Source organism: Nicrophorus vespilloides, unplaced genomic scaffold (assembly GCF_001412225.1).
Source record: "Nicrophorus vespilloides isolate i.1.1-1 unplaced genomic scaffold, Nicve_v1.0, whole genome shotgun sequence".
Classification (NCBI taxonomy): Eukaryota; Metazoa; Arthropoda; class Insecta; order Coleoptera; family Silphidae; genus Nicrophorus; species Nicrophorus vespilloides.
The window spans coordinates 30,144-51,395 of NW_017099658.1; the positions used below are offsets into that span (position 1 = coordinate 30,144).

General features: G+C 28.2%; 2 protein-coding genes across 3 annotated transcripts in view; one reads left to right on the forward strand and one right to left on the reverse strand.

The window, feature by feature from the left end:
• LOC108565076 (disintegrin and metalloproteinase domain-containing protein 9) overlaps positions 1-21,252 on the forward strand; it is a 61,514-nt gene that overhangs the window by 2,330 nt on the left and 37,932 nt on the right. The gene's annotated exons all lie outside the window — the stretch shown is intronic.
• Positions 11,154-12,343, reverse strand: LOC108565077. Its single transcript, XM_017924355.1, has 2 exons — positions 11,617-12,343; positions 11,154-11,556 (listed from the first exon to the last, which is right to left on the reverse strand). Exons 1-2 carry the CDS (start codon positions 12,237-12,239, stop codon positions 11,310-11,312), a joined length of 870 nt encoding a protein of 289 aa, XP_017779844.1. The 5' UTR covers positions 12,240-12,343; the 3' UTR covers positions 11,154-11,309.

Consider the following 21,252-nt stretch of genomic DNA (forward strand, 5'->3'; position numbering starts at 1 on the left):
GAATGCCAACATTTTGATTGAAAAAATAATCAAAATCTAAAATAAATACATTTGTGTATAAAATAAACAAAAAACATTATTCATAAATGGCTATAATTAAATATTTTTATTTAAAAAAAATACGAAATTTGGATTGAGAAAATTTTTGAAACCATTAATTTGATTAAATTTCCTTAAAATGAAACAACGGTTAAAATTATTAATTAAACGAAATGATGAAATTTCTGTAAATGTAGGTTACATTTTGAGTCAAAGCTCGTGTATTTCCAATGAATAACCAATTAGGATTATTTCAAGAGTTTTAATAAATAAAATAACGTTATTTTAAGAGGAAGAAAATACTGTTTGTAATTGATGCTGATGGCACAGCGAAAAGAATTGGAATAATGAACGCGTCGCTTCGGGCCACAAATATTTAGACCGGCCCCATACATAATATCCAATTCGTATTATGCAATTATGTTTTAATTTCGAGTTTGTCCTCGTTCTAAGCGATTCCATGACAGTGTGTGAGAGAGAAATGAGGAAAAAGATTTACAGTTTTGAATTCTTCTCGAGATCCGCGCATTATACTCGGTGGAAAAAAGATGAAACGAGAATGAGGAGACGGAGAAATGCGCCCGAACGTTATGATGATGATAATAATAATAATAAAAATTGACTTAACGTCTGGACGGCTTTAAAAGCCTCTCCTGAATAAGGCATTGAAATGTGAATGTGAATCAGTCGGGGTACCTTCGAGCTGAATGCTATCACAGTCTAATCGCGAAGTGCACTCTACCTGAAGTCACAGGCGTGGCAAGGCGAATGCATATAAGGATCCGGCGGTTCCGGTTCGACAAAATTTCCAATTCTAAAGGCCCACCCCGCCTGACGAACGCATAAAGGACATATGGAAAGACGAAACATATGATGATGTAAAATGGAGTATTTATTTATGGTATTATTCATCGTTAAAGTCATTCATCATTAGTTTTCGAAGATGTTGATGAAGAGGCTGTTAGAAATTCATTGCATGCAAAAGATGATGGTTTTTAATAGAAGATCTAGAAAATCTTGACGAAGGCAAAGAAAATGAAGTCGAAATTAAGCGATTAATGTTTAAACCGCAAACAATTAACTTTTTTACTCATATTTCAAAATGCGATTTCACCTTATATCCAAGTTTACTTAATACAATCTTTTCATTTTCTGTGGGCCGTCGTTAATCGACGTATGACTGTTCTTGGAAGGGTAAAAAACTGATGATGAGGTTTACTTAAATTGACATCGACTATTAACTATCAAGTATCTCTTATGCAATTTTGTTGATGTAGCAATGTAATTGGAAATCTAATTTTATTCTGTATATGTAGCAAGAAACATGTTTACTGCTCCAAACGACCATCAAACACAATATTTTTTTCTTTTCATTCGTATCATAATAATATTTATTACACTAGGAATAAACAAACAGTAAAGTTTTATATTATCACAACCAAAACGCTATAAACATATAGCATAAAAAGTATATGAACCATCGAAATGTGACAATAAGATTATATAAATAATATAACTGTTTATAAAAAATATTACTTTTGTTTTTGAAGAAACAACCATGAATCAACATTAAATTATAAAACAAGAAATCTTGAAACATACATAATAATTGTAAAATGGATTATCATTGATAAATATACAAAAAGTTTATTTTTTAATATAGTTATGTTTTATGTTATATAATAAAATAAAAAAATGTATAATAAAATAATTTTGTGAACAAATGTTCTATATTGAATGGTTGAAGCCGCAGTGTCCGAGTTAATCGACTTTTTCTGTCTTAAAACCACATTTCAATTCGAAATACTTTTATATATATTTTAAATTCAGACAAAGAAGAATTGATTTCAGACAAAAAAAAATTGTTCCTTTCCGAGAAACCATTCGACCCGTTTTGAAATAGATTGAATATCCGAAAAAAAGAAGCAAAACCATTGTAAGAGTATTAACCTGAATGGATAGTCGATGGTTCTTTGTACTAGAGGATTTGTTGAGGATTTTACGTTATGAATTATTATAGTCTCTTGAACAGCTTTGCAAAGGACAATAATCAATTATTTTATAATTGATTTTTGTATATTATATTTTTAATAATAATAATTTATAGCTCACATAAAAAGTAACCTAAATATAAAGAACAGTATTTAAAAATTCTTAAAAAAATAACATTTCCATATAAATAAATAAACATTCATCAAGAACTAAATACATCTGATTTAAAGGTGTAATATTTTTATTTTATTGAGTACATCAAATTTTGTTCAACAACATATTTTATATATTTTTCTTGCTATATTTGTTAATAAATATTCAATAACATTACAGTATTACCTTGTTAAAATTATTTGAATAACAATGTACGAAATATTTACTGCCATAATGATTTATTATTTTCATATTGATATAATTTGAAAATTCGTTAGTTAATGTTTACATTATTTTTATATTCGGGACATCAAATTTTAGTATTTGTAAGCTGAGCATATTTTGTTATTGAAAATATATCGTACAATATAACTGCAAATCTGCTTCAATAAAATATTTTTGTCTTGTGTTAACATAATAAAACGCTTTGTGTTCTACGTTTGACAGCAGTTTGAGGTCTATAAATACTTGCAATCTGAGCCTTCTGCTAAAGTGCCTTAAATGTATTTATTTTTTGCAAGAAGGATGTGTAATTTGGTGGTCTTATTTCTCGGTCTTTTTCTTTAGTCCAGGTGCGTTTTCTGGAGGGTGCTACTAGCCTCGAGGCACACCTGCCGAGAAGACGTATTTTCGAACATCTGCCCCCTCGCAGAGAGGCCAAAATTAAATCTTTTCAAAAGTTTTCAGTTACGAATATGAGGGAAATATGCGTCTCTCGATATGATTGCGCTCTAAATATAGTTAAAGAATCTTTATTTTTAGCGCATTTCAGTTGCGACTAGAGGAAGACAGAAAGAAAGAAATGTCCTATATTCATTATTTTTTGTTGGTTTATCATTTGAAGGAACGGACTCCGTTATTTTTCCATACAATATTAATTTTTCGTAACATCTGGCAGTCGCAAGTCTTGTTCACTGGAGAAATTGTTCTCATGGGATGATGCCGCAGCCCATATGACGAAAGGGACTTTTCCTCTTGACGCTCTTGTTCCGTTTTACGATACAAATTGTCGTCTCGAAAGAATATAAAAAAAATATGAGTAAATAACCGAACCTGCTGGTATTGTTGATGCTGCTGTTTCGGCTTTTGTTGAGATGCTTGCCTCCTTTTGTCCGACGTTGTACTTCCGTAAATAATGGCCCGTGTCTTGGCGTTATATTGCTCTTATATTTTATTTCCATAATGGTGTATGAAATGCATAAGGGGCTTGTCTCGCCAACTTTCTTTAAAGAAATTCCACTTCGTTGTTTTGTTAAAAATAACTGTTATATACACTGCATCATACATTTATTTTCATACTTTCAAGATATTCCATAATCTAATAATAAGTTAGATTATTCATCCACATTTTTTTTTCAAATTTCATATGAAAATTTTAATAGTAAAATTCATCACTTAAAATCTAAGATTCTATATGAGTTACAATTTTCTTCATAAAAAAAGACTTCTTTACTTATATGACATTATTTTACATCAATTTGTACATTTTTAAGATTCTTTAAACTGTTACAAGGAGTAGAAAGTTAGTTTTTTTTCTTCTAATTAATAAGAATATTTCTTGATTCAAAGATACTAAGATTCAAAATTATACTTACATAATACATAGCAAATAATATTTAAATGTATTAAATGTATGTATTATTCTTGAAAGTTGAACTTGATTTTATTTTTTTAATATAGTTGAGCAAACAATTTTGTTTATAAAAATATTTTTCATTCTATTGGGTGTTAACATAAGTTCTGTTCGTTTCTCTAAATTAAGAGAACAACAACAATTAAAACACAATAACAGAAAATTACAACAAATTAGACACAATTCTCCTTTATTATTCACAATTTCTTCCCAACGAAAAAAAATAATTCATAAGTTTAAAACCATCGACGAACTGTCGTTATTAATAAATATTAATAGCAATAAGATTTATTGCAATAATCATAAACAATTACTGTGAATAAAAGACTGAATCACTTTTAAAATTTTAAACAAATGTACAATAATATTTGCAACGTCTAAAATGCATCCTTTGGTTAACCACAAAGCAATATTTACTGTTATTTTCTCATCCTTTGTATAAAAGATATTTAAAAAATATTGTTTTTGATTATTTAAACAAAACAAAAAAAAAATATTAAACTATTTTCTCAAGTTTGTCAACATTAAATTGTAATCTATATTATTTACAAGAAGGAAATATTTTTACCTAAATTATTACCAATAGCAAAATGTAAATAATTAAGACAAATATTGCACTTTTTTTTATCTTTTACACTAAAATGTATATTATAATTGTAATAATAATGTTTATTGCATTAGTTGTACAAAAAAAACATACAGAATTAAAAAGAACAAAATAAATATATATAATTTCAAAAAAAAGTCAACTCATACAAAGGGCTATTGACCATAATTATTTATGCTCGTGATTGTACTATTTTATCGATTGTAGTAATTCAAAACGTCTTTCCAGATATATAATGCAAAATGAAACAATTTTTTAATATAACAGTTCGTTTATGCACATAAATTAAAGTTTATGATTGAATTAAAGAGAAGTGAAAAAAAGGTAAATTGAGTAATTTGTTCTCTATGTAATTAATAATGTAAATAATGAAAACTTTATAGTTGTTAGTGTTTTAATTAAATTAATGTAATTTATCGCATTAAAATGCGTCGACCTTGTGGGAAAACTGTTTCTTGATATAATAATTACTGTCGTTAGCCCTTTGGCCAGCCTATTGGTATATATTTTTTTTAATTTTATGTTAGAATTTAATTATGTATAGAATGTACTTTTTTTCTTATGTATTGATGTTTGGCCAATAAATTATTATTATTAATTACTGTTTTAACATACGAAAGGTTACAAGTCTGTCATCAATGTTTATGATTACATTCCTCAATTTCGTATTACTGTTTCCAAAACTGATTTTATTAAAACGAGGAAGCGTTTTATGTCAAAATCAGTACCTCGCATAGTCCGGCTTCGATTACTCCAGTTTGAAAAATTTCCATACTAAATTTTAATCGAGTAAAATAAAATTTATTAGTAACTGTTTGCAGTGACGTCTCTATTTAAAGTGAAGAATTATTAGCGAAACCGATTACCCGGACTATGGGAAGTATCGCTTTAGTAAAATAAACAACTTAAATTTGTTTATTTTTATTATTCGCTCCATAAATCTCATAAGAAAATCAATATTATTAAATCAATAGAGCAAATATTAATGTTTCAATAAAAATAACATTTATTTCCTTTTAGTTGCGGTCAAACGATGCAATTAAATAATATAAATGATGTAGTAAACGAGAAGAGTTTTATTTATTGGATATTATAATTTTAGTAAAAATATTTAGCATTTACTCTTTTTTAAATGAGATTTAAAAAAATTAAAAAACCTTAAAAAGACGGTTTTGCGATAAAATTTAACCGAGATAATGTGCAAACATTGTAAATTGAATCTAAACAATAATTTATATGAGTTATTTTTATGAGAAATAATTAAATATTAACAAAAGTTGTATTGGAGTGTTAGTTTCTCTTTCTATAAAAAGCATCGAGAAGATGAATGAGAATCTTGTAATGATCTTGTACTATTAACACGTTTGTGTGAATTTTAGTAAACAACAATGACCAACAACTTTTATAAATCAAACAAAAGCAATTCATTTTCTTTTCAACAAATTGTATTGTTTGTAAATAAAATGAAATGCACCTGAATAACAAACAGTTTTTTTGTAAATAATGATCCAAAACAAAATCGAAAAAAACATTTTTTGTATAACTTTTTTTTTTATCATCGGAGAGAAATAAAACGATGAAATCTTATTAAAAAAAAGTAGAATGATCTTAAAATAAACTTTTTCAATGTCTTACCTTTGGAAGGAAAAGGAAACAACATCAATCTTGCGAAACCAGAATAATATTTACCAATCAAATTCTATTTTAAGTATGCGAATTCAGACAATAACAAATTTAACAAAATAAGTATTTATTTTGTTTATTTCTTATAATTTAATAAAAAAAACTTCCTAGATTTCTTCATTCAAGGTTAAATAATACTATTCTTGTAATATAAGAGCGTTTTTTTTTTGTTGTTCGTTTTTATTTATATAAATAAGAAACAAGTAATTATCATTAAGAAAACTAACATATATTATTTCATATAAATTCAATAGATTTAATAATAAAACTTCAGAGGAAACTGTAATAATAGTAGAAATTGTACGTGCAAGAAAAATAAAAATCTCAAGCGCATGCAAATAAATAACAATTTAACACGCAGCATAAAGAAACTAACTCGACAAGCTCAAATGCAACGATTTCTCAAGCTTTTAACTGAAATTGTATATGGGTGAATCACGTAAATAAAATTTGTCAAATTTAAATAACGAAACATCTGTTATATTTCTATTTATGTGTTTTTTTTTTGTCAATACCACCAATTAACAGCAACGGCTGCAGAAGCAAATAAATGATTGATAAAGATTTACAATGGGATGTTATCAGCTTGCGAGAAACGGCGTCTGTTTATTCAGAAAGACATTCATCTTCCCAAAGGAATATTCAATTAAGCTTGAACTCGGAACCTCAGAGGCTGGAACATTAATCAGACGCAACATCATTTTTTCTCTACGTCTCTCTGCCTCCTGCGCTTTGTTTGTGTTTTTTTAATCTATAAAAATATTTAAATTCTCTGAGAAACCGTTTGCGTCAATCAAATGGAAATTTTGTACTTGAAAAGTGAACGTTTGAAAAAATAAATGAATTTAGTATAATTATGTATATTTGTAAAATAAAGCAAAATAAGTTAAAGAGATATTGGTTACATTTTATGAATACAATTAGCATTCGCTTAACGTACATCTGCGTAACGTATTTAATTGCATAATATGTATATGACAGATCATTCTTACAAATGTCCATTCGAACGTACATTGATATCAGTCGGTGATTATGCATAGACATTTCATATTCTGTATTTGTCGAAACAAAGTTTGTCGAAAGTATGTTGAAATCCCGACAACCGAAATTTTGGATTATTTCTTATTGTTAAGATAGTCTATATCAAATAATAAAAGAATCTGTCGGGATTTTGATAATACTGATATTATGGTTGTCTGGATTTTGTTACTGTCAGTATTACGGTTGTAAGGATTTTGATACTGTCGGAAAGTATCTACTAGATTTGACGGCAATTGTACGATCGTATGAAGAGACACAGAAGAGAGCACACAAAATGTAAATACATGCTTTTATAATAATTCTTCGTCTGATTAACTTACATTTGCTTAGCGTACGGCAATTTATGTACGTTGATCGAACGTCTGTATTAATGTCGTTTTTAAATTATTAAAATGTCACTAAACATTCTTTACTCAATTTGTTATGTTTTTAGATGAATTTTATAATTTGTATTATATAAATACATCTTTTATTGTATGAATGATCTCAATTAATTTGTTCATGCCGGAATGAAAGCGATGAGTAATGCTTATATAACTGCAGTCCATCATTTCTTACGTGCGAAAATTGATGCGGTAATTACGAATTAAAGTCAATTTCGCCCCCCGAATGCGTTGCATCCAATACAACGTGTACGTATATCCAACACATGGTGTTCGTTTCAATGGGATTGGGAGAGCCCGGATTATCCACTAATCGAATGAAAGCCAATTTAGATGTTGCTAGTAATTATTATTGCTGGTAGGGAACTCCGAAGAGAAGGTCAAAGTGTACTCGAATAAGTATTGCAAGGAAAGCCTGCTCTCTCTCGCAGCCGACAAGAAAGTTGGGAGATGAGCTTAGCCCGAGCCGTGCTCATCTTCATACGAAATATTTAATTAAACTCGATCCCTGCAGACTGCAGCATTAATTAACGACCTAATTGCACTTTGTCCTTTTCTTTTATTAATTTCATTTTTCGAGTGGTGCAATCGTTCATTTACGTAACATTAATATTTCATAATAAAAATATCTTCATTTAAATACCAAAAAAAAAATCTTTTTATATTTTTTTACTGATAATTCAAACTATCACTTTTTTATATAGAAAAACATACATTATTTAAACAATTGATTCTGGAAATATATAAATAAACATTAATTCTTGCCTCTTCGGTATTTCCAAAAATAAATTGATTTCAAAATTATACGGAATAATATATACTTAGTTAATATTTTCTACTATTGTAGAAACATTATTAATTTCATTAAAAAAATTAAATTCTCTTTTATATAAATAAATGTTATCATCATTAATGAGATTTTAAACAGCGTTAATTAGTTTCTAACAATATATACAAATATATGTTGAATTTTGGTAAGTACAATCGGTACCACTCGTTGCTTAACTTTTAAAATAATGAAACACTACTCTAAATAGCTTTGTTCTTAAAAACAATATGTTTACTCATAGGATTCATTGAATTATATGAAATCTTGAAACCATTGAATTTTAGTTTAATAATTTTAATTTATAAAATCTTAGAGATGTATAAATTGCATTCTGCGTTGAACAGTTCAAAAATTAATGAATTCGATTCCGTTCGATTACCGCAAACGAAATTTAACTTCTTTTTTTCTCTATTCTTGTACACACACACATTTACGTACACATATAAAAAATGTGTGAGTGTGTGTTATGCAATCTCGAGTTCCTCCGTCGTGCATTTCTCTTTTGCGCGAAACCGCTCTCGGATTCCAATTGTTGAGCTTCAGAATTCTCCTCTGCTCGAATTGAATCGTAATCGATTTACATTGAAAGCGACCGTAAAAGTTATGAATTAAGCCACGCGAACGCAATTAATATTGAATCGATATATTTTTTTGTTGATGATTTCTTGATGTTTTTGTTTTTTTCGTTGACTAATATTTTGCGGTAAATTATGGGATTTATACCACTGAATTATCGCTAAAACCATTTACGTACATTGAATTTATTTATATACGAGAAGACGTTGACAAAACGAAAGTATGTTACTCATGAATCAGGCGTGCGTGAAAAAGACACAGCGAGTGATTAATAAGGAAAGTTCTACATTTTTAATATATAATTCATAATTTTTACGTAATTTCAAGAATTTTCTCTCCACAGACTTTGTTTCGTCATCCACTGTTTACTTTTCCGACGTAGATTCGACTGTTATGATACTGAGGTTAGAGGCTAAAAAACAGACGACGACTTTGTAACCCCGAAATCTCAGCGGTTCAGCACTAGGGGCCTCAGGGGGATATTGTAAAGATGAACAATAATCTATATGTGATCAAAAAACGTGTATTTGGTGGTCTATATCGCTACCTTCGATGAATTAATCAATCTACGAACAGCCGCGTTCATGTGCCAATCAAACACTGAATTGACGTTGTCAGTAGATATTATTTTTTTAAACAAATCCCTGAGAAAATTTTCAGTATTTTCTTGGCTTTGAGTACAGAAAAAGAAAATGTAATCCAAACTACAATTTCTACAACCGCAATATTAAACTTTGATATCAATATTGCTGTTTTTAAGTTTTTTTTTAAATTGTCCTCAAGATGGTGCTAAAGTAGTATTTTACATTATTTATATTATAAGGTTATTAAAAGAACCAATACCTTATATTCAAGTGTTGTGTAACTTTTAGTTGGTACACCTGAAATACTTACAAAAGAAGAAAAAACAAGGAACTTTTCTTATATCATATATAATGTTCTTATTTGTTTAATCGTATATAGATTTAAGTATATGATAAATTATTAAAAAAATCGGATTTTTTTTATAATTGAAGAAATATTCAAGGTTGTCTTTTCATTTTAAAGCAAACTTTACGCTTTGCTTGCGTTCCAGTTTCAACGGAGATATTATCAGCATTGAGCTTTCTGAGCATGCTGAGCTTTCGAGTGCATTATCTAACGTAATACATCACTCCATATCGTTTCGAATAATAAAACCATAATAATAAAAATGTTATTTTTTATTAATTCATTATTACTACACACGAAGAAAATTTCTTAAACTCTTTATTCTTGTTTTCTCATAGTTATTATAAGTTATATAGTTCATTGACTGCTTATATGGATAAAAATAGTTTTCACTATCAAACTTATTGTGTTCGATTAGAATGACCGCATTTTACCTCAACAAAAACTATGTTTACCGGTTCTTTGAACTTTTTCTTCGGCGTTTGTTCTCCCATGATATATTAAAATTCCATCAACGTACTTTTCAAAAGTTCATTTTATTGATATTTTTGTTATATTGTTCTTAGAAAACATGTAAGTTATAAAATTTTGTTTAAAAGTATCATTCATAAATTCCAATACGCATTATTTTTTTTAAATTTCTGAAAGTGTTGATAAGTTTCCATTTTCATGTAAATTCAATAAATAACATACACTTTAATAATTCATTGCTTCAAATAGTTTACTTTTATGATACAAAATATAAGATCATACGATTTTACAAAAGCAATTCGGTTAATAACCTACACAAAAGGAATTGTTCAACTTTGATATTTTCTTAGCATTGCAGTAATAATATCTGCTTACCTTATTCGCCCAAGCAGCAATAATTTCGAAATTTCCTTTCTATCCTGCAGATCGGTGTGATAAACAGGATGCGATTGTTCGATTTTCCTTTGATGAAAAGTCAATATGTACGATTCGTGAAGCGGAAATTATAATTTAAAAATAAATTAGTTTACATTTAAAAATAATAACTATAGTTTACATAAAAAAATCTTTTGTCACTTGACAAAAGTGTACTTCAACATAATGAAGTTGAGTTAAAGTTTGAAATTAAGTAAAAATAAACATGCCCCAACAGTCATTCAATTACTTTGTGTATCAAAGTAATCATTATAGCAATCGTTTTTCAGTGGAAGAACATAAAGATAAATAAACAATTACGAATGTTGGTGAAAAATTGATATAATTAATGTTTTTATTAGGTCATTTTTAATACATATTTCAACTATTATAATTATGCTTTTAGGACTTGTCATTTTTGAAATTAAACTTCAAAATTGTTTAGATAATGAATTTGTAATGAACATAGTTTTTATTAGTGTGTCTAAAATAGTGTGTTTTTTTTATTGTAGAGACAATAATTATAATTAAATCTGTAGGAAAATTATTAATTTAATGTTATTTCTTGGAAAGTAACATAGTTCCAATAAGCAAAAGTGTTGTACCACATATTCCTATGAGGGAATTACTTATATTGTTCTGTCTATACCTAGTATATACATTGCCCTGTTCATCGCTAGTTGTAGATACATCGTCCTCTTTATCACTAGTTGTAGATACATCGTCCTCTTTATCACTAGTTGTAGATATATCGTCCTCTTTATCACTAGTTGTAGATACATCGTACTCTGTATTGCTAGTTGTAAATATATCGCCCTCTTCATCGCTAGTTGTAGATATATCGTCCTCTTCTTCGCTAGTTATAGTACTTGTAGATACATTGCTTATATTTGTACATAATGGTATATGATCAGATAATCTCATTGAATCATCTACATCAAAATCGAATACATAGTGAGTAGATTGTTTTTTAATCAACATATAATCAAGTACAGTATTCCTCATCTTATCACTATGTCTAGTAAATTTTCCTCGTGAGTCACTTAGTGTTCCATTTAGAAACGTTAAAGAGTGTTCATCCTTAAACCTGAGAATTCTCGAATATCTAGATTTCAATTTATCTTGAGATGTTTTGCCATCAACAGATCCAATACGGATATTAAAATCTCCCATTATCAAGACATCGTCGTTGCCACTCTCTTCCATGATACTTTTCAATGGGTGATAGATGTCTCTAATAAATCTATTCTGCCTACTATACACAGTGATGAACTGCCAATGTTGTTCATCAATTCCGAATTTCAGTACACTTATATCGCTCGATTTTGGTACGAAGTCTATATAATCAAAGTTGTCGATTGATTTTCGGTCACAGATTAATATTCCACCACTATTACGACGAGTTCCTGGAATTGCTGGTTCATAGTGGATATTGTAATTTTCTTTGATAAATTCAGGCACAACATCATCTATCTGATCTTCTGTCATCCACGTCTCAGCCAATGCGAAAATATCAAATTTTAATAAATATTGGAATTTTTTGATAGAGCTACCATCTTTTTGAGTCAAGCCGTGCACATTCCAAAAACAAATACTAAATGTATACATTTTCTTTAACTTGATTAATTGCACTAATTGCACAAATCAGTAGATGCATTTTTATATGCACATTTTATATCTAATCATTTTGATAAGTCTTATCATTTTATAATTTGAATTGTTTCAGTTTTTTTGTAATATGATACAATTCAATATATATATTGTCTTAGATAAAATTGATTTTTGTATATTTAAAATGTCAATAAATTTGATAATATAATATGACTAAATGTTTCTATTGAAATCGTATCATAATAACATAAGTTAATTTTGTTATAGAGAGATTAAAAACAATTATGAATACAATGGTTTTGTCACTATTATCAAAGTTTATTAAAAATATAGTCATATACGAACTCACTAAACAAGTTATTGATTATTGTTCGTGTTTACAATAATCGGAAATTAAAATTAACAATTAATTGATTTTATACACAAATTTGAGGAGATATGGAGGAAAAACGCTTAAAAAAACTAATAAAAAATTTGCATGTTAGCTCGATCATCTGCTTTTCAAATGTAATGGCAAATGCGTGGGAAATGCTTTTTTGTGGGAAACCAATTTGTGTTCGTTTGAAACGTTTAGGAAACACAAATTATTACAATCCTCTTCTGCATGGAATACGATAATTCGGGTAATAATAGGTCGCTGTCATAGTTAGCTACGCATGTTCTAAATTGCATTCGGTCGCTTCCCACGTGATTTTACACTGTTAGAATCTCAATTCATGTCCACTGCAGTCGTGTAAATATGATTTAAAAAGAGAGAGAAATGTAAATGTTCATAGGAACGTGCTAAACGGTTGTTTTGACCAATACTTCTTTCATGCTTGTAATCTTAAAATAATTATTAATTTTTTAAATTTCCAAAAAAAAAACGGTTTTTGAACTTTAGAAAATTATGTAAAAAAGTGTCTTTGAAGATTCAATAAGTTAATACTGTTTCAACTAGTTGTTAACATTTTACATCTTTGGTTTAAACAAAAAAAAGTTTTCATTATTAGAATATTTCCAGTAAAAAATACATTGTAATTAGTAATCCAATTTTCAGGTTCATCCTGAAAATCTAACATAAATCAATAATACTATGTAGCAATAGTTCTATTGATTTATTTTAGGTTTTCAGGAATTTTTTGGGATTTTTCTCTTTCTGAACCGCGGTTTAATGTATAGAAAGAAAAAAAACTTTCAGTAAGTTATATTCTATTGAGTACATCTACATAATACAAAGTACTATTTAGATCCCAGCATTGTGTCCATTGTTAAAGCACCTATTGGAGCTTTGACCAGGTGCGAGTACGTTCTTTCAAGAACATAATCATTGTAATTTCCATGTTTCTTCTACGCGAAAACACCTCACAATGGTCTCGGGAATAACAATAACGCGCTTCGAAACACCCCCATTCTCACAACTGAACATTTGTCACCCCTTCTACTGAAAAATAAAAGCAATGTTAATTGCCATAAATTAGCAAAGTACTTAGCTGAACTTAAGCCGTCTCGCCTGTTGAGGGTGAACGTCCTTGGAGCTATTCCAATTTCGTAAATATATTTTTTTTACCACAGCTTAATTTAAAAATTGCGTCTGGTACGTTTGTGGATTCGGCGTAGGTGGAGTCGAGAGCCTCAAGAGAGCAAAAAAACAAAAGTATACAAGATCCTCTTTAAATTTAGATACGTTGATTCATTTTGCTTTATTAATAAATGATTGTGAATCATTTTTTCTTTTTCTTTATAAACTTCACTTTTCCGGTGAGAATTAAAAAAAAAACGCGTACCATTCGCGCGAAAGGTCATTACAATTCCAACTAATAAAAAGGTTTTAATTGCCTTAAACAGGAACTACGCTATGTATTTTTTTTCTACTTGATACATATTATTATTATTAGTAACTACACGTCTCGCTCTGCAACCTTTATTAGTTGCAGTTTTGTTTTTGCGAAATTGTCGCTGTTGCAAAAAAATAAAAATATAACTTCTATTACATGACCTAGTTGAGATGTAAAACAATTGCATCAACTTCACTTTCTAACTTATCTTTAGGTTTTGAATCTAAAGGGTGGGAGAGGCCACAGCAGTCCTTTAAATTATATAGCATGTGCAGACGACGAATACAGCCTTGGAACGACTTTATCCTTTATATAGAGGAAACCGACGGCGGGGAAAACGCCGATTCGTGCGAATTTATTGCTGTATTGTTTTAATTGTAGTTTGCTCAAATGAGTCATATTCGTTGCGTTATATGCTATATGCATTTCCGGATTAAGTAAATTTCACGTGAAATATATTAGTATACAAAGACATTTCTAAAACAGATGTTTAAAAATAACTAGTTTTATAACATTCGACCGACTGAACTTATTTTTGCAATTACCTTTTTTTAATTATTCAAATAATAAAATATTTTCATAATAATCGATCTTTTGTATTACATTTTTATTTTAACCTACTGCACTAATTTAATTTACAAGGGCGGAAAGACCTCGGTCGTTAGCCCCTTGGCCAGCCTATTAATATATATTTTTTTTATTGTATGTTAAAATTTATTTATGTTTAAGAAATTCATTCCATAAAGTATACAGTGAGAGATAGGATTAACGAACATTTCGGACTGCGAACAAATAGGACAACGAACATGTGTATCAGTAATATTACGTATTTGATAACTATTTGTTTCTATATCCAAATAGATCTGGTTTTTCTCTTGCTACTTTTTTTTACATGATTTATTATCTATAAATTCATATATGAAATACACACAGAAGCTATGTAAATTGTTTACAAAGTCCATGAAAATCCAAAATAAAATATATTCTAAGGTCAAGGATCTTATGGATTTTGGCACGAGTGCATGTTCGAAACGCCACTTCATATTTTTCTTTCTTCTTTGCATTTGATTTATGCTAATATATCACTATTATTTTATAAATATTTATGCGGTGGACTCAATTTGAATACACCCGAAGTAAATAACAATTACGAATAATTTTGTTTTCGTTTTTTTTTGTATTAATTCATTTTGTGTAACTAACACGAAAAAAAACTAATATGTTTTTAAATATAATAAGTTGTTACAAAAAATACAATATAATTTCAAAAAGCGACCTTTTTATCTTTCATCTAGTTTGGTTGTTAATAATATTTCAATTTCAAACTGTTGAATAAACAAAAATCAGTTTATTTGATTGCATCAATGTTGGAAGCTTCGAATACTTGATTACACGCAATACTCAAATAAAGACACTTCAAGGCATGCAGACAAGTACAATGCAAACATATAATTAAGGAATACGACGACGGTTTTGCCAAGGGTATATTCATTTACATTAAAATCCTAATTACTTATTATTATGTAATTTGCAAACTGATTCTTTTTTTGCATTTTTGTTTATGAAATGTAATGGTAAAAATTTTAAACTTTTTAAATAAATCTGACTCAGTATTTTTATAATAATCGATGATAAATGCATTATTAAAAATGTCGAAATATTGTTTTAGTTACTTAATAAATTGATTAGATAAAGCTTTTTTTATTTTTTTTGTACAATTGTTCATACTTATTTATGAAAGTTTATGGTTGCTGATAAAAAAGTTTTTATTAATGTTTTTTAATTATCGCTGACTACGAAATTTCAGAATAATAGATGATATATGTCATTATTTATATATATAAAAAGTTTCTTAATAAATTGATTAGTTTAACCCATTTTTGCCCACTGTACACAAGCAGGTACACTAGTATTTATTGAATTTTTGGTAATTTAGTGATAAGTACCTAAAACTTATTGTTGTATTTTTGTTTTTAAATATGTACCAACTATCATCTGACCAAGAAATATCCCAAGTGGAGATTACAATGTATATTGTAAACATATATTATGCGTAGAAAAAAATATCGAATTACACCAAATGTTTGTGTTTTTGAAAAAATATAACAGATTTATATATTCGTAACAACTACAAGCGTCTTGGATAATGCTTAATTTAAAATAAATAGTCTTTAATATTGCAATTTAGAATTTCTGGAGAGAAATGATATATTATTAATAAATGTGAGAGGAAATTTGCTACAAAATTAAGAAATAGACACGTATAAAACACATTTGATCAGTCTATTTTGGTATTTTGTGCAAGATAAAATATAATATAGAATACATAAATTAATTATAAAATAATGTATTTTAATAATAATATTAATTGAAACACCTAAAAATAAACTGGTTACAATAATATAATAACAAAAATTTAAAAAAATCAAATGACTATAGGTCTTTCTGCCCCAATGTATTTTATTTTTGTTAAATTTTTACATTATTTTTTTAAATTTCTCTAGTCCCGGGAATTTCTGGGATGCCTTAAACAGGTGTCTCTTGTCCCGAGCATAAAAAAATGTTATTTTGCTACCCATTAAAAATGTAATTTTAATTTTGCATTCGCGGTCCTTATGTTGAGGAACGCTGGTACATGATATTCCAGCAGATTTACGATCGTTGCTCAGAGCGGAATGCTGAAAATATTCTAGAAAATAATTGGGGATGAGCCGTGCTCAATGCAAGAGAACACACCACACTTATTACTCGTATTAACTCTGACATATTGCGTATAAACATTTCGTTTGACGTAAGTTTATAGCATTATTTTTTTTATTTCTTCCGTCGCATCGTTGAAACCAATTTTATTATGTTATTCTTCTTTCCAAGGATATAAGCCATTGTACAGTCATTCCATTTTATTTTATTTTAAGAGACGTTTCCTGCCTTTGTGATCAGGCATCCATATCCTAAAACCACCGGTCGCGACGGTGAGGTGTGTGGCGAGGAGAAGAGGGTGAAAGCCCGGCCATTATTTTAATTTCGTCGAAATCCCTTTCCATGTGCCATCAACGAAATCAATTTCAACAGAAAATGAATTCGTCTCGTCCTCGACTCAATGGAAAAAATAAATCGTGAAATCATAATTTCGAAAGGCAAAATGGAGTGTTAACGTTCTTATTCCTTTCCTCCATCGATAAATATTAGATCGATGATGCCTCGAGAGAGGAGATTTCCTTCTCCCTCCCTCACACCCATGTCCATTTTTTTTTCTTCTAGTTCGCTTCGTCCTTCTTCCACTTCAGCAACTACCCGTTCTTCAGACACGCATCTCCTCTAACACTACTACGTCTCTTCGTTTATATTTTTTCCCTTCTTATTTCTTCATCTCCAATTGGTTCTAAGAACAGATGCTCACCAGCAACATACGATTGTTTCTTAAAATAAATTCAGTTCCAGTCCATTCTGAAGGACTGAATGTGAACGAGACTTGCAACAAATATTAAACATACGCGAGAACCGGATTATTTTCGCTGCTCGCACTCATTGCTTTTGCTCTCGTCATCCTCCATCCTCATTTTATTGCACTGGCTCTAAAAGTTATTTAGCAGAGAAAAGGAGTTAAAGTTCATGCGAACTCCGTTCTATATTTAAAATGCACCAAGCGTTAATTACAATTTACTCTGCTTTCTTGTTATTCCTTTTTTTTTGCAATAATTAGTATTTGCATTTTCGGATGCATGCCATTAGCATTTAATTTACATTGTAAAATGCGGTATTATATAAAAAAATTCACCTGTTATAATAGTGTTTTCTCCCATGGCAAACGGTTAATTTGCTATAATCATTTTTTATTTTTTTTTTAAATTAATAAACGTAAAATATATTTGTTTTAGTTATTTAGAATGTTACTTTTAAATGGTTTTAATCATTAACCATCAAAATAATTTTACAGAACTATTTTTTTATTTTATTAAATTTCACTTTTTTCCATCTTGCACGGTCCTTTTCCATGAAATAACACAATATTACATTACTTTAAAAAAATTAAATAATAAATGCTGTCTATTACTGTAAATTAGAAAAATAATAGTTTTATTTGTTGCAACATTTTTTTTTTATAGACAAATTTATATATTTTGATCAAAACGTTTTTGTTGCAATAATTTGTACTAAATTTTACACCTTTAGATGCATCTCATTTTCATTTATTGCATATGTTAATTGAAATATTAAAATCTGTATTTATTGCTACATTCATAAAAAAGTATCAATTTTATTAAGTGAGAAAATCATTAGTTTTTATCAAAACAACTTTTTTTGCTAAAATTTTTACTATATTTTTTACCTTTAATTGTATTCTATTTATACGATTCTTTTTTTCACGAAATTAATGACAATATTTTAGTTTTTATTTTAATGATGACTAATGGTATGTGTTTTAGTTTCTTTTGGTATGGTGGGGTCAGATCAATTCTGGTTGTTTTTCTACACATACCCAATCCTTGGGGGGATGTTGTTGGTTTGCTTCATTAGTTATTAGAACATTTATAAAATTATGCATATAAGTAAAGAGAAATTTATATCAAAAATATTATTTATATTGTAATAATTTGCGTTTTCAGTTGCATGTAATTTGCATTTCATTAAGATTACGGAAATAGGGTATAAAATAAAATTTCACTTGTTATCGTGCGTTTTCTCCGATATCGTAGCGTTAATTTTTTGTTACGAAAGAACAACAAAATAATACTAATAAACGCTATACTTTCCGTTGATTATAGGTAATTTTTTAATGACCTATGTTACTCAACGAAAATGATCTAATAGCGATTAAAAGTTCATGGTGTTTTAAGCTGCAATTATTAGGTTAAATATTTGCACGTCATTTCAGCGCCGGTATTTTAATAAACCTATTATACTTAACAAAAAAATAACTGCTTGATTACGAAAATTAATATTAATTTATTAACAACAACAAAAAAATGTACATGCTTCATACTTTAAATTTTAGTAATTCCTAGTTAACATTATATATAAGATTTACGAAATAAATGAGCAGGCTGTACATATGCACACTGATAGAAAACAATGGTGCCAACAACTTTGGAATTAGTTGGATTTCATCAACCGCATAAAAAAGGACCGCACAAATAGAGGTTCTACTGTACAATTTTTCATTTCATAATAAATACGTTTATTTTTGCCAAACTGAACATTTCTTTTAAATTCAAACTGATCTTATTTGTTGTTTTTTTTGTTTATTTTTGTTAATAGTGGTGAATAAAAATAAGAACGAAATTCAATAAAATATTTAAAAAAGTACATTTTTAGAAATATCGTAAGTATATAAGACGTAATAACTCATCAGTTAATTCATGTCTTTGATTTATTTGCATTAATTAGAAAATGTTGCAGTAATTTACTTTGTCCTTTCTTTCTTAAAAGCATAAAAAATTATATCTTCGTTTTCAATTTTTATTTCTAAGTTGCTATTCTAGCTTTCGAAAAACTACATATTTTTCTTGAGAAGACGTATATTTTCTTCTATACCGGATTTCACTATAGTCCGGTTTGAAAATTTAAAAAAAAAACTAAAATTTTAATTGACAAAATATAAATAAATTCTAATAAAATAGTACACAAAATTATATTTTTATATAATTTTTGAGCAGTTTATTTGTATTCGGTGCTCGATTAGTCCGGTTTCAAACAATTTAGGATTTAGAATTACTCATACTCTGCGTATCAGCAAATAAATCTTTCTAACGATAATTAGAAAATATTATTTAAATTTTAATACTCAATATTTTATACATTGTATCTTATAAAACAGAAAATCTTCTTTATTCTTGATTATTTTAAACAATATTTATTGATATATTAAAATATTTTTTTAAAGTTTTACAAACTAAACTTATTTTTAAATTTAAACGTTTTATGTTCTTTTGTTAGTTGTGTGAGAAGGTTGTAAAATAGGGATATTTTCTTAAATAGATTTGCAAAAGTGAGTGTTTACACATCCGCCATCTGAAAAGATAGGAAAAAGGGACACAGTTGTGGTTTTCAAATTTGCTTAGAGATTTCGAACCAACAAACCTTTTCTACCTACCATTTTCATCTATTGAAAGTATGCTTTTATATTTATTTTATGCTTTTCTGCTTTTTTTTTAATTACTACAAATATCTGTTTGGCCAATATACCGGATTAATCGAGGACCTTAAAACCGCATAAAAAGGGCCTTAAAAAATTGTGTATACATTTTTTTAGAATTTATTTTTTTAATTAAAATTTAGTTTCTTTTGAAATTTTCATACCGAAATCCGGACTGATCAAAACCGCACTATGAAAAGTACTACTGTAGTTTAATTGCATAGCCAATGTTTAATTCTTTTTTTTAACAAAATCTTAAGATTTATAAAAAGAATCTAATCTATGTACTGTAAAAGAAATATATTTGTGTCACTGTAATTTATTGCTGCAATCCACTTTCTATTCCGCGCTAAACACTTAATTATTGGAAATCTTATTTAAAAATAAATGTGCTGTTAAATTGCAACGGACTTAATTATTGTAATAATGGTGTACTTTGCGCGGCAATGTATAGTCGAGGGTATTATTTATGTCGTGCCATTTTATAAACTGGAATTACCGTTGGCGGATTTATGGTCCACGGGGTCTTGCCTTCAACCCTTACTCGTGGAACTAGCGTCGCACCTAGAAACAGCCCTACTTCTTAGCACGCCGCAGACATAGTTATAGTCTCTGGATATTGCAAACACTGCAATTTATTATTCCATAAATAATCATTTTCTTTTCATGATATTGTACTTTATTTATTTAGTAAATGCAATGTACCCGTTCCGTTCTTGCTCACATCTAAATATTATATTGAATCTTAGTTATTCATGTTAGTTTCTTTAAATTTTTGTATTTTCTTCCACAGTACTTCATTCTAAATATATAAATAAACTTTTTATAATTTTATTAATTTAAAATATTAAAGTTATGTTATTTCAAATGATTAATATTTCAAGTAATTTATATGAATCATTGGAATTTTTCAATTATAATTGTATTTAGAATAAAT